Source organism: Cuculus canorus, chromosome 4, assembly GCF_017976375.1.
Source record: "Cuculus canorus isolate bCucCan1 chromosome 4, bCucCan1.pri, whole genome shotgun sequence".
Lineage (NCBI taxonomy): Eukaryota > Metazoa > Chordata > Aves > Cuculiformes > Cuculidae > Cuculus > Cuculus canorus.
The window spans coordinates 71,321,106-71,336,578 of record NC_071404.1 but is presented as its reverse complement, the minus strand read 5'-3'; the positions used below and the strand labels follow the sequence as shown (position 1 = coordinate 71,336,578).

Below are 15,473 nucleotides of genomic sequence, written 5' to 3'. Positions count from 1 at the left end.
GCAGTGGAGCGGGCTGCCCAGGGAAGTGGTTGAGTCGCCATCCCTGGAGGTGTTTAAAAGATGTGTAGGTGTGGCACTTTGGGACATGTTGGGCTGTTGATCGAACTTGATGATCTCGAAGGTCTTTTCCAACCTTCATGATTCTATCTTTTACCATGCAAAGACAGGCTGTGTTTGGGACAGATTAGGATGTGAACTGTGTGTGAAGGAATGGGGGGGATGTCTCAGTAAATTTGGAACAACAGAACAATCAATCAGGTCCATTGATTTTGGATATTTTTAACCTAGTTTAATGTATGGGATGCACTGATGATTTTTTTTTAGATGACACAGCTTGAAAATGCTTACTGTTGAGGTCAATACAATGATTGATGCCTTATTTAGATATAGCGTTTGCTTGCATTCCTTAACACATCTTTATTTCCTATTTCTTGTAAGCCCTACGTGTAGACCTATCTATAATTTTTTACTGTCACATCACAGGGTCTGCTGAATGCTTACTAGGTATTGAGGAATTTCTTTCAAAAATTTGAAAACACATTATAAATAGCTTTAGAGCTACATTCATGTCAACACATACAAATTTCCATTGCTAAGAAGTCTCTTATTATTTCTTACTCTTTGTAAACGCTGTGCTCTCTGAAGTGCCTGGTCATGATATTGCAGAAGTAGGTTAAGTTAATCTCTAACAAAGTGTTTGATTTTGTTCATCCATTATAAAGTTACTCTATCTAATGGTGTGCTTCACAGAAAAGTCTCTACGGGGGGCAGAAACCCGTGAGCACCAGTTAAGTGCTGACCAGTTGAGTAACTGGGGGTGCCTTGCTACAGAGCCAGAGACAGATTTGCTGCAACTGGAGCTCACCTTGGAGTAGGAGCTCAGAGCAGCTTTCCTTCAAAGTCTGAAAGCTCAGGTTACTTTGGCTCTCAGCTCTTGGTCTTGGAGTGCTTCTGGTGTATGTTATTCCAAACCTGGGCAAGTAAATGACTGCCTTGTATGCCAGAGACACTTTTTTTTTGAAGAAGAAGAAGCTAAGCCAATCCATTTGCAAAGGCATGTTCTCAACAAGACAAGGGTATCTCATTCCCAATGACATCGCTGTGGAGATGCAAAAGAGGACATCAGATTCTAAGACTTGCTGCAGGTACAACAGGAACAAGGGATAAGAGACTCTGACAGCTTAATGGCATGAGAAATAAAGAGGAAAGGAGGGTAATGAACAGTTTCCAGCATCTCAAGTTTATGTGCAGATACAGATTCTATAAATACTGATGGTGAGGTCCCTGAGCAATAGCCTGTGTACTCTAGCACTGAACAAATAAAAATGATGGCAGTGCATTTATAGACTGTGTTTTCACCGATTTCACATTAGCTTTAGTTTACACTCGGCCTGCCAAACTGTCCCAGGTAGTTAGAAAATATTCTTTTTTTTTTTTTTTTTAGCTGACAGAAGGTTTGATAGCATTGCTCTTAAACATTTCTTTTATAGGATCCTAATATTAATGAAATTGTCTGTCCGTTTAGACCTCAGTTGTCTGTTTAAAGAAATGGCCGTTACTCCAGAATGCTTTAAAGAAGAGTAAAGCAGCCTGTCTATACAATCAGAGACAACAGCATCCATGCTCACAGAAAAATACTTACCAAGATTTACATTTGAATTGACAGGTAATTTAAATAATAATCAACTCTTATCCTGTTCAATCCATACAATTAATCTGGCACTATATAACTATATAACTGTACAAATGTATAGTCATCTTACTTTATTCTTATTAAAGAGTAAGCACCGCTGGCCTCTAAAAAGCCTCATAATGTGTGTGCATGGCATGATCCAAGCATTTTTCTGGCCAAAAATCCACCCTAAATCTTGGCAACAAATTGCTCCTGAAATGGCCTCATCTGAATCCATGTAGTCTTCCTAATTTTAATCTTCCTGATTTCTTGTGAAAGGTATGAAAGTGCTTCCCAGAACTGTGAGTCAGCTCAAAGCAACGAATAGCAAACATTTACTGGATCCAGACACTGTCAGAATCCTCAGGAGAAGGTAAATGAGCTTTGCCCTAGTATGTTAACAACTTCTAACCCATTACAAGCAATGCTGCTGCTTCTGAATAAGGTTCCAGTTTGTCTGGTGTCTTGTCTGTGCCTGCTGCTGCTGCTCAGTAGTGGTTTTGACATAGTCTGACCAAATTCCTCAAGACACTCAGAATTAGAGCTATATTTCTGCTGATTAATGAAGACGTTAAATCTTTTTTGAGGACAGATTATGGTTCCAACTTGTTTGTGGGGGAGTATTCCCTGTGCTACATTATGAAGGCAAGCCTTATGTGGGAAGAGATACTCATATCCCCTTGGGAATCACCAAGATCCTGTGACGAGCGGAGTGTAATTATTTTACACATCATGAATGCATTAAATATTTAATGATTTGAAAGACAACTGGAAAGAAGATGGATGTAATTTTTGTGTCACAATTATGTTTTCTTTGCCATATGCATAAGTCTGAAAGTACCTGGAGATAGACTCACAGTTTCTACTTCACGTAAAAAACCATCTGTAAACCTGTTAGGAGGCAGATTTAATTGTTACTGAAGTACTCTTGAACAGGAGGCCCCAATCCTTCATGTTCAACAGAGAACGCTTCCATGAAGGGTAGTATTGACTATTTCTCTCATCCCAATTCATCTTTTATTTATATATTATAAAGATGCAACATTTATTCTCCACTGCCAGAAAAAGAGAAAGCATCAAACAAAACAAAGTGCTGTGTAAGCAAAACATTCCAGTGTGTGTGTGTTTTAGGCTCCTCCCCTTGGAAGAGGCAGGTGTAAAGGCCACCAGACATATGGGAGATGTTAGGAACATTACTCGGTGGTCAGATGCAGCTCCACGGAGATGACAGAGCCACTTAGTCGCATGGCTGCCACTGTATCCTATGAGCATCATCCTGCACCACCCAAGGAGAGGGAGGTTGAGTGGGAAGAGGCTGAAGTCTTTATGCAGCTCACTCTGCTGTTAAAAACACTCTTCCCTCAATACATTCCTGGCAAAGTTTTAGATACCGTAGCAACAAGTGAGCTAGAATACCTTGCAAATCTTTTGTTATTAAAACCCTTTGAAAGCAGGCATATAATAGTAAGAAATCAAAATAGGAGCCCTCGACCTGTGTTTTGTACTTGCCTCGCAGGGGTGTATATGACTAAATAAAACACAAGGCACTGGAAAAACAGGCTCAGTGCGAATGTATCCATATTTTATCTCTTTGCACCCTTATTTCCTCCTTTTCATTTTGAATAATGACCAGGGTTAGGCTGAATCTGAATGGAAAGTCCATGTTCCAATAGTCTGGCTTAAAAATCTGTTTGCTAGAGGGGCATTAGACAGAAACAGCCTGGAGAGTGTCAGAGAGTGAGGTTGTCTTTAACACTATTAAGGATTTGGGAACTTTCCTGTTAATAGCTAAGTTCACTGCAGTGTTGCAGAAGTCATCTTTAGAGGGTAAATGTTTCCTCCAGCAACCAGTAACAGCAACCACTTTGGCCAAATAGGATTCAGTTGTGCAGACAATGCAAGGTGTGGATGAGAGTTCAGACAGCATAAAGCTTGTGCGGACTATTTCCTCTCAAAAATCAGAGTAGCCCGTTTCCTCTGTTCCAGTGCTGGCAGTGGCTGCAGAGAGGTGAACAGTGACATAAAAACGTGTAAATGGCACGTAAATTTATCTCCAGTGGTGCAGGTACACTGCCAGTCCAACATCTTATTCGCAGGGGAGTGTTACAGCCTCCTTTGCCTTGAGCAAGTTAATTTCTGTTTAGACCACAAAGGTACAAAAGATGTGTGTCAATGTTATGAAAGATACATTGGTGCTGTCTGGAGATGGTATTTGTCCCTGTTTGGAGGATTGTTATACTACGGTAGGCTCACTCCACACAATTTTTTTGTCAGGGAGGTTTTGAACAAACCTGTACTCTTTATTTGTGCCCATAATAAAGTAATTAAAAATTAATCAATATGCAGAAAAATATGAAGCTATATGAGGCTGTGGCTCTGCAGGAAGCAATACAAAATCTGTGCATCCTAGATTTCCTGGCAGTAAAAAATTGATTTGTATTGGCATGAGCACACGACTGCATTTTTATCGAATCAGCCAGAGCATATGTTACAGTGTTTATTCAGATTTTATGCCAGCTTTCTGTCACTTGAGGAGGATAAATTATGCCTGATCCAGCATAAAGTTAGAGTGGTACAAACAGACAATATCTTATGTGATAGGAACACTCCTGGGACAAAATTATTTCTTCAAGCTATTTACTATCTCACAGCATGAGGGCCTACAGCCCTAACGTGCTGTAAACAGTCCTTAGACAAATCTTTTTCAAGTCAAGGCATGTCTCTATCTGATTAGCTGTAAATAGACTGACAATTTTTTCCTCAGAGGGAAAGAAGGGGAGAGTCACAAATTTAAATTACATTTTACACCTTAGGCAAATAGAGAAATGTTTCAGAACATGATTTGTGTAGAAATCTCGAGTGTACTCATGTATAAATGTAAATAATGAGATGGGAAAATATGAGCTGTAATGATTATTAGGAACGTAATTCTTGAAATTATGGGGTTATGTTTGGGCCTACATTATGGAAGAAAAATGATTTGATTTTGTGTTTCCTGCCATGTTTCTTCTTTTAAATATGCAGCTGCTGTGTCATTATGGATCCCTGGCATTTCATTCTGAAGATGATTTGTCGTGGCACAAGTTACTGGAGGGGAAGATAGTAAACAAGAACATTAATCCCATTGCACCAAGATGATTTTTGAGATTTCCTAAGTTGAAAGGCCGAATCCATCAGTAAGTGTATACAAGTTGTACTGACTTTGGTATAAAATCAATTGGGATTATTTGAGAATTTGTTGGAATTTTGTTAATTGCCATTTAAATTTCATTAGACTATGAATTTTCTGTCTTTGGGCAGGAATTGTAACTGACTGCAATTCAACACTCAATGACAATACTGCTTAATATTGTCAGGCAACCCTGGCGACTCGTTTCTGCACCTGCACTGCAGCCTTTACTGGGCTAGCACAGCATTTTTTTGGGTGTAGAGTGGACTGGTCCGTGGAACTGATTTACGTGAAGAATAGCAGGAATTATGGCAGCTGGCACTGCTGCTGAATTTATTTTCCCTCCAAGCTATGCAGTCTATGAAAACATGTGGAGCTGGGAACTTACAGCAGACCTGGCAAAAGGGTATGGCGGTATGGGATAAACTGAAAGGATTGTTCCTGACAAACTCCAGGTAAGAGCATACTTGTACATCCATTCTGGGGAATAAGTTAGAGTAGAAAAAGGTATCCTGAGGTAGATGCAGTCATACCTGCTTTAGCGGGGGGGCTGGACCAGGTGTACTCCAGAGGTTCCTTCCAACCCTGACCATTCTGTGACTGTGATTCTGTGATGTGAGTACAGAAATGCTTTTGAAAAGTACAGCATGTACTCGGGGCTGTAAGTCAGCTTTGTTCTGGCACGACTACATCTTTACCGATTGTGCTGGGATAACAGTGTTAATTAAAACATTCTCCTAACTGGCAGAGTTATGCTAATAAAGATGCAAGACCCCTAAAAATTGGAATCATCAATAGATAGCATACCTATCTATTGGAAACACGGCACATCTCAAAATTAGCAATAATTCCTGTGATGCAGGTCTTAGTTAAGAGTTTGTAAAGTTGTAATTCTACTAAGCTGGCAGTTTGTGAGAATGCAGTAATTCCTTTTTAGAAGCTGAAAAGCCATTCCTTTTCTCTTGGTACATTTCAGCGAGCACTGCAAAATCATCCTTGGCACAGCTGATGCATCTTCAGCATTCTGCTACTACTATTTCTTCTACCACTACCACCTCTTAAAAGCTTATGTTTGTTCTCAGAATGGGACCAGGTTGTACTAAGAGCTTGGTGTTTTCAATACAGTTTCCTGTGGAGTAATAACCTAGGCTCTTGGCAGCATCCCACTATTCAATTCATACAAAGCACTCACACCATTTGCTCTGGAAGCAGGGTTGGGCTCATGGCCATTCCGATGTAATCTGTACCAGCAGTGCTATTTTAACCACAGTCACATTACATTATATGCAAGGACAAAAGGTATACAAGAAGAGAAAATAGTTTAAAACATGCTTTGGGGTTGAACTTTGCAAAAAGTAATGCTTCATAAAAGCTCATTGGTAGAAAACACTTGCAAGAGAAAGTTGATTAGATATACTAAGTTAAGCTCTGATAGCTCTCAGTTTGCTACATATGTCGATGCTTAATCCAAAATGCAATTCTTGTATTTGACTTTCCACCTGCAAGAGAAACAACAGCCACTCTGTGTGTGATTAAAGCACACTTGGGACTGGATGGGTCCAGCTGCCGAGCAGCAGACATTACAGAGGCATTCTCTTAGGTTGTTTTGGATGCTCAGAGACGCAGGGATGACCACAAATCCTAAAGCAAAGCAACTACTGAAGACTATTGAGTATGGTTGGCCCAGATACTGCAAAGAGAGTCTAATGTTTGAATTATAGGGTCTGATAATTTTTGTTCCTCTTTGTGCTTCACGTAAGTGTCGTGCTGAAGTCCTAAGTGTTCTGGCTCGATGAAAGAAGAAAAAGTGCAGGACAGACTAGAATTCAAACTGTGTGAGGGAACTTATGGCTTGAGCTGGATCACAGGCAGGCTTCATGTGACACCACATTAGAGCAAAAGACATGAAGATATCAAAAAAAGAAGGGAACCAATACGTGCTGGGCCTATATCAGCATTCAAACCAAGTAGGACATTTTTAAAAGATCTTGACAACTTACTTTTCCATTTTGGGCATGGACAGTGTGGAAGAGGACAGTTAGTGTTGCATGAGCGAGGAATGCTTGTAAACCATGTCTCTGGGATCTTTGGTACACAGAAACTCAATCCCTCAGGTATGGATGTAGTTCTGTATTCCTCCTCCTTCCTGCTTACCTTCCTCCCAACATCCCTGTTGCTGTACAGTCTTCTGTCAAAGAAATACTTGGGCTCCGAACTGCACTGTCAAAGAGTTTGTTAAGAAACATGTCCCTTAACATAATTGTAAGATATTGGTAAATAGATGAGGTTGTGCACACACAATATTTATTTCAATTGCTGTGATTTGAAGCATGTCACATGCATTATCTTTTATGATGTGGATTATCTTTTGCAAATGCTGCTTACCTCTGTCGAAGATACCATCATCCTTACACACTCCAAATGACAGTTTCTTTCCCAGTAGTAAGCCAGGAAGCCATAACCTCTTTTCCCTCTTTCATTCAGACTTCCCTCTTCAGCCTCCTATAGCACATACTTAGAATTACGTTAATTTTCTGGTAGTTTCTGCAGCAAAAGAACCACCATTCTTTATGCTCTGTGCCAGATGTATTGGTCTCCAGAGAACATGTGCAATTGTCAAAACATGTATGATTAAGAACATTTTGATCACACAAGACATAATTCATCATTAGTAAGTAATGTCTATAAAACCTTACCAATGCATTTTAATCACTAAAAACCTAATTAAACTTTTTAAGATATAAATAATTTTTTAAAAAACCCTTACTTTGCACTAGTAAAGCAAAAATACACAGAAACATTTTACAGAACACAGTTTATAATTATATCCAATGACTACAATTGTTTGCTGTTAATTCCCAGTGTGCTTAAATCTCATCGCACAGCAATGATAATGGCACATCTAATGTAGGGTTTGCCCACAGCTGGTAGAAAAAGAAGTTCACCAAAACAAAAAATGCTTGGGAAGGCTCTAATGCAAGGCAGAGCTACTTTCTGATTTCCTGAGTAGCTTTTTAAAGTCTTCCAGTCCTACAGAAAATTAGTATAATAATCTTCTTGTAAATAAGAACTTCTTTTTCCTTTCAAGGCCCTATACCTGTTGCAGGGCTTTAGCCCCTTAAATAATTCCTGAATTGCACTTAGTTATGGCCTTGTTTTCCCTATGCCAAAGCCTCACATGGGCTCTGTACTGTTATAAACAACATTAAGGAAGAGTGAGAACATCTTCTGTGCCACAAACAAGCCTCCATTTTCCTCACTGCTCTGATACAACTACGAACAGCATCAAAACTGTTTTCCTTTAATACCTGTTTAATTCCCTGGCCTTGATTTACAGTATGGTGTTGCAGAGAGTTGTGTTGATAAAAGTCATGTGGCTGTCGAGAACAGGACAGGTGGGCAGGGAGGAGGCTGTCGAGAACAGGACAGGTGGGCAGGGAGGAAAAATTGTTGGAAGTACCTTAAGGCAACAGTGCTGCCAAAAGCAATACATCTTCAAGCTTACAGCTTTGTGGTGTTGCTGCTGACAGCTGAGAGGAGCTATTGCTATTGCTGAGTCCAGTGTCCACCTCATAGTCAACTTCAGCCATGCTGACACATCCCTAGCTATATAATTTTGCTTATCAGCAGTGATAAACAAAAGGTTAAATGAAAAGAATTTACTTGCCAACTCTGCACTATGGATGCCTACTAACTTGAGGGCTAATAGTCGTGCGACATCTTCTGTCAATTGTCATGGTCTCCAGAGTTCAGTGGAAAATAGTTTCCAGAGTGGCACTGAATAATGAAGTGCAGTTTTACCATACACTTAATCCAGAGTACCAGCGGGCAGCCAGTGGAAAGAGCCGATTCTACTCTTCCCTCAAACTTGTGCGCATCAACTCCTGACACCTCTTCTCTTGCACCTGACCAAATGGTCATGCAGTGCAAGAAGAGTCAATTCCTGTTGAGAATCTGATGGATAACTAATAATCTTTTTGGTGGAAACACTGGTGTAAACTGAAGGAATTAGGAAAATTAGGACTACACGAGGATGATCCGAGGGCTGGAGCACTTCTGCTGTGAGGACAGGCTGGGAGAGCTGGGGTTGTTCAGCCTGGAGAAGAAGAGGCTCTGGGGAGACCTTAGAGCAGCTTCCAGTACCTGAAGGGGCTCCAGGAAAGCTGGAGAAGGACCTGTTACAAGGGCATGGAGTGATAGGATGAGGGGGGATGTCTTTGAATTGGAAGGGGAAGATTTCATCTAGGCATTAGGAAGAAATTCTTCATGATGAGGGTGGTGAGACCCAGGCACCTTTTCCCAGGGAAGCTGTGGATGGCCCATCCCTGGGGGTGTTGAAGGCCAGGTTGGATGGGGCCTTGAGCAGCCTGATCCAGTGTGAGATGTCCCTGCCCGTGGCAGAGGGGCTGGGACTGGATCATCTTTAAGGTCCCTTCCAACTCAAACCATTCTATGATTCTATGAAAATCAGACATAATGAGCTAATTTTTCAGTGAGGATGTGGCTTTAGAAACTCTTAGAATGGAGTCCCTCATAACCTTGTGAAGTTTTTTAAAAGGAATTCCTTGCTCTTTGGAAAGCCACTACTGCTGAATTTGCAAAGCAACACTCTGGAGAACAGAACTTGAATTAACAGTGTATTTAAAACCAAAGTTCTCATTTACATTTTTGTGTTAATCTGGATCTGCCACTGATGTTACACAAATATACATAAGGAATCATTTCACAGAGATCACAGGCACTGCTGTGTCCCTAGTGAAATAATTTCTACCTGTGTAAAATAGATCTGAAATGTTACTAAATCAAGTCAGTATTTTATACCCACTTGACACTCATACTGCAGTGATGTAAATCACTGCGAGATGAGGCATCAGTGAATAAAACTGCACTAGAATAAAAGTCTGGTGTCAGGATGTGGTCCCATGCAAGTGTTTTCTACTGTTGTTTTAATGGAACATTGCAAAATTGAAAAATCATTAGTAGTCCTGCCAATGCTTTAGCATTTAAAAGGTCCTATTTTCCATTTCCCCGTAGTCCCTTTATGCTACTCCATTAGTTAAAAAGGCCATAAAGAGAGCACATTTAGCCACTTGGGAATATTTTCATTTCTGAGTTGCTCTTGCCTTTGGCATAGCAGATATGTTAGGTTGTGGCTGAGTAGAAGGGGTCATGGCTGGCCCGCCTCTCTGTTCCAGCTATTCTTGGTTGCTGGAACAGCTCCTAGGGGCCCCAAGCTGCCAATTGTACTAAAATTGCAAATTGCTGGTAGCCTTAAGACTATTCAAGGAGTAATTAGCTACCAAATGTGGGTAATTGTGACAGAGTCTAGCTAATACTGCTTGTGTCTGAACAGACTAATTAAAGGCTGCACACATGAGAAGAGAAAAAAGCCTCTTCTTTTAAGGGAAAAGATTATTAGGATAGAAAATATGATCTACTAATAAAAAAAAGTTCTGTCCCTTCTAGTAGGATCCTAGCAGGTTTTGATAATTAAACTTGGAAAACGAAGCACAACTAGAGCTTTTAAATTAAATACTTTCACCATGGGACCCTTCGTGGTCTGCTTTTGATTTCATAAAAGCCATTTTACATTTTTACAAAAATGTTCAGTGCAAGAACATTCAAAAACTATTCTTGCTTATGAAAAATCAGGAGCTCTGTTTCTGCTATCAGAGATGCTTCTGATTTAAAGAAGCCCAGTTGGAGAGACATCATTATGGGTACATAAGTTCTGTTTCTCCCTCTTTACAAAATGGTTGGGGAGGGGGAAGCATTTTCTGCTGGTCTGACAAAACTATGATCCTCATGTGTCAGTATAGCTGTGTTTGTCGTAATTGGTACCTGAGCTCCTCCCTTGTGCTGCTCTTACAATCAGCTGCGAATAGTTCTATTCTATTCTATACCATTGATGTGTGTCTTCAAAGGTACGTAGATATTTGGTAATACAATCACAAAATCGTACATCTCAGCTAAATGTTCTATGTGTCTAGCTGTGCTGCAGGAGATAGCAGATTTCTTAACTGCAGGAGTCCCACATATAGCTGATTATATCTACTTCTTCCTCTGGCCCGAAGCAGATCAGAGTTACAAGAGAACAACCAGAATGAGACCCTTGCAAGAGCAGCAGATTCAGAAGAAAACAGCTTCCTTTGCTGCTTCTTACCCAGCTGCCACAGGTTATTTTAGAAAACACTACGTTGTGTTTTAAGATGCTGCAGTGTCACTAACACCCTTTCAGCTGTTCTTAGGGTGCCATAGCGCTCTGCAGGCACCAGCCAGCCACCTGCCCACCCTCAGCAGCCTCTGCCTTCTTGTCAGACTTAGACCCTTAAAACGTTTCTCAGATACAGCAATCAACTTGCAGTATTCTGCCTTGCACTTTAGTCATAGCCACTAACTGTCTGTCTTCCTCCTTGTATCCTCATGGATAGGCTGTAAGCCTAAAATTAAGAAGTAGTACTTTGAAATACACAAAAAAATTTAAATACAGCATAACTGCATTGGGCTTGGTAGTTGTTCATGGCTGTAATCAGTGGCCAAATGTGGAGTCCCGAGCTATCCATTAATGCTAATTTTGCTAAGAAGATGGTTAGAAAAGCTGTATGTGTTTAGAAAGAAAGCCAGTTCCTCTTGTAACTGCAGAGAGGAACAAGCTGAACTGACCCACGTAGGCAAACACTGCAAAGTTCAAATCTGATTGAATTCCAGACATTTTACAGACAGGAATACAGGTATTACCACATTATAGAAGATACAATTCCTTTCTTATAGATTGCTTCAAAAAGCGGATGATATAAGCTAATCTCCCTGTTTAAATATCTCCTTACCCTATGTTGTGAAAGTGGATTAGAAATAACACATTGAAACTGATCTTGTTCTCCGAAGCAAAAGGAAACAAAGCTCTGTTGTTGACTAGAGTCTTTAACTGGAACAGGCAGTTTATGATTGTCTTTTCAATACAAATCTGTTGATCAGCAGAATTTGTGGCTAATACTTGCTCCTCTATATGTTCTTTGTTGATTTGCACTTGGGAATTCTGTAAATGGCATGTTCTGCATTGATATGAGAGCTCCTATAGAAATGTGAGGACACGGTAGCTGATTCCTCTGCTCTTTGAATTGAGAATTTGGGTGACCTGATGCGCAACTCGTAAAAAGACTTTTAGGTAAAGGGCAGCCGTGATACTGGTTTAGCAGTACAGTCCAATCTGAAATAGTCTGCAGGTTGCTTTAACTGGTTTTAAAGCTGAAGGTTAAAGTTCTGTGCATGATGATGTATGTGGAAAGATGTTAGATGGCCCATGACACAGGATTTCAAGAAGTCTCCTTGTTTACAGTCTTTAAAACAGCAATGCATGTTTTGTGCTCCTTGGTATGAACAGTTGGAAGCATTTTAAAAATGAACGGCAATCATTGCAACTCAAAGGAGGGGGAAGAAGCAGAAATTGCTCAGTCGCCTCATTGCTCTTTTGTACAGCTCATGAAAGAAGAACCCAAAAATAGGAGTAGTAGAATGTGTGTACCTTTTCAAAAGGTCTGACAGACAGGCTGTGCTGTGTCTCTCTGCCACTTGACCTGGAGGCATTCTGGCTGAGGCAGTGAAAGTACAGTCATATAAGCTGCATTTTAGAAATACCTGTCATTGTTCATCATTATTCACATAACTTTGCATATATGGAAGTAGGGGCTTCTGTGTGAGGACTACCTTACAGTGGAAACTGCAGGCTTGATAAATTAATGTATGACACATGCAGCTTCCACCTGGTTGCATGAAAAAATATGAGACTCTTAAAGCTTTATGCGACAAATCTGTGTTTTGGGTTGGGGTTTTTGTTTTGGTTTTAGTTGATAGTAATTAATAGCTAACATATAAGAAAGCTAAACCTCCCTCCCCCCACACCATTCAGATGCAGAGCTGTGTTTCCCATGCTTACAGTTGGTCATCATGTAATTAAGCTGTGCTGGATCTTTGTTTATTTTTGCATTAAAGGATCAGTGTCATCTTTTCCATCTTGCCCAATAAACCTGATATTCCCTTTTCTCTTTAAGTGGCACAACTTCAAGAAACATAAATGCCTGACTCTTTACTATCCTGATGACCAGAGCACACCTCTGAGAGGTCTGAGTTTAACTGCATTCAGCCAAGAAAGGAATTAGGCCAAATTTCTCATCTCTGACCAAGGACCAATACCATTTTGTAAATCACAATGTTATCACTCTGGTGTTCTGCTCTGCTAGATCACCTTAGCAGAGCACAATGATCTGCCCTGACCTCCTTCTGGAAATTCTGCACAGTGACACAAAAGTATATGGAGACATTTCTGTCTTGGCTCACACTGTAGCCAAGTACTTCCTGTGACAGTGGCCTCAGGCACCTTCCTGATCAGCTCACTAGTTGCTTTGGGGTTTCATTTTGAGGCATGCGGGCATCCACTGTTTCAGGAGCTTAAGCTTGAAAATGGATCTCTGGATTCCAGACTGCCTCACACCTCGTTAATATCTAACCTAAATGCTACCTAGGAGCTCTGTACACATTGTCAAGGAGTCTGAGTGTGCTGTGAGCTGGTCAGGTGTAAGGTAGCTGTGTTCAGGGAGCTGAATGGCTGTGTGATGACACGGTGGTGTTTTACAGCCTAGTGACCTGGCTAAGGAAGAGCAGAAACTTAGAGCCCCAGATGGAGGAGAGGACAGGACAGCTGCCTGCCACGACTGTGCAAACTTGGATTGCCTTAAGCTGCTTGTGAAACCACAGTTGCACTCTTTAGGTATTTCTAGGAATAAGCATTTTTCTATTTTTAGGTTAAATACATTGCCACTGAACTCCTTAATGCAAGAACAATATATTATGGAAAAGATCACAGTATGCTTCTCTGTCTACTAGTACTATAATTTTTGTAATTTATGCTAGACCACTGTATTCCTCTATAATTACTACATACATGAATGTATATCTTTCCTCTGTAATTGTGGCATCCTTTTCCATCAATCTTTGTCTCAAGCGTGTGTATAAAGACTAGTCCCCTGATTTTCAGAGTCACCATTAGCTCTGAGCTCATCCAGAGGTTCTACATCATGGATAAGGAAAATGCATACTGGTACACGAAGTTAGTATGGATCTGGTACATATCAATGCATATTGGTACACGAAATTATTAATGCATTGTTCTCCCCACTCCTTTTGGAGGAATCCATGCTGGATCGGATGTCTAGTGAAAGTGGATTTGTGGCATGCAATCTGCACATTAGCAACCAGTGTGGGGCTCATATTTCTGAGTGAAAAGTGCACTGTGTAACATGCTTTCACATCTCATTTTTACAAGTTTAAATAAAGAAGTAAGTCATAAAAAGACATGCCTCATTGTAAAGCAGTGAGGATCAAAGTGAGGCATGGATGGCTGAGGCGTAGTACAAGGAGTCTTAAAGCGCTGAAGACTAGCAAAATAAGGATAGAGTTACCTCTGGCTCAGGACTTGCCTCATTGAGTGTGGCTATGAACTTAATTGTTCAGCTCTGGATACACACTTGCTAGTGGGGAGAGAAGTCTGGTTTTACCACAGAATTGCAGAATTGTTCAGTTTGGGAAGACTTTTAAGGTCGTTGAGTCCTGGAATCTGATTGTACATAAATAAAAGCAGGTGCTCTCCAATATAGAAGTTTAATCAATTTTTGTATCTGTTGTTCAGGAATTGCAAATTATTATTTTTCCTTTCAAATTCCTTCTTCCTTCATATTGGAATGGATATTTGCTTTCAACGAGCAAAGGCTGTGTGTGGGTTATCAGAAATTAAACTCTGAATTGAGTAGAAATAGGTTACAGAACACATGGAAACATGTACTGATAGTCTTTATGCCCTTAAAAAGCTAACCTGAAATCAGCACTGAAATGTCAGGAGATAAGAAGTACCTATCAGCACGAGTATATGTGAGCACTTTGGATGTGCAGAAAATAATTTGGCATGAGGTTTAGACATTTCAAATGTCGGGGTTGAGCTATATGAGTACTGTAATCTTGTTACCTCTTCAGAAAGGCACACACGAATGCCCAGAAAGAAATCAAAGCCAATCTTCTAAATTGTAAGAACATGCTAGTAAAATTTTTGTGAGTTGAAGAAAGTACACGATGTTAATGAAGTGAGGGGAATTCATATTGAATGTCATATGTCACCCACACTTGCAGCATTCCAAGCTGTGCTTAGCCTGTGCTGCGACATAATATACGCAGTGGCGTTGCACAGAACAGGTGGGAATCCACAGGCCTCAACACAGACAAACCGGGTGCTCTTGGCAACATTTTTCCTGCTATTTGTCATTTGGCTGTAATAGGACAGATTTGCTGTTAGGCTTTCAGGTGTACAGTACCAGGAACAGATTGATTACTAATTTGAATGATTTTAGTAGTGCATCCAACACAAATACAGCAATTTACCGAACAATCTGTGAGTGAAAAAATTTAGGGCTTTGTCATTTGTGGATCTAGCAACTAATTGCCTGACAGAGCTTTAATTAAAAGCAACATCATAGCTATGGATATTTACTTTATATTTCCTAACTAGAGTTGATTGACAAGTTTGACATAGAGGTAGAATAATGAGATTATGCTGCAATTCTTTGGGTTTAGAACCTCAGACAAATA

The 15,473-nt window shown here is 40.3% G+C and overlaps 1 protein-coding gene across 1 annotated transcript in view; it reads left to right on the top strand.

The window, feature by feature from the left end:
• The first annotated feature begins 5,234 nt into the window (after window positions 1-5,234).
• JADE1 (jade family PHD finger 1) overlaps window positions 5,235-15,473 on the top strand; it is a 153,381-nt gene continuing 143,142 nt past the window's right edge. The window contains exon 1 of the mRNA XM_054064471.1: window positions 5,235-5,296. Coding sequence (XP_053920446.1) covers window positions 5,250-5,296 — 47 coding nt within the window. The 5' untranslated portion in view covers window positions 5,235-5,249. The remainder of the gene's footprint in view (window positions 5,297-15,473) is intronic.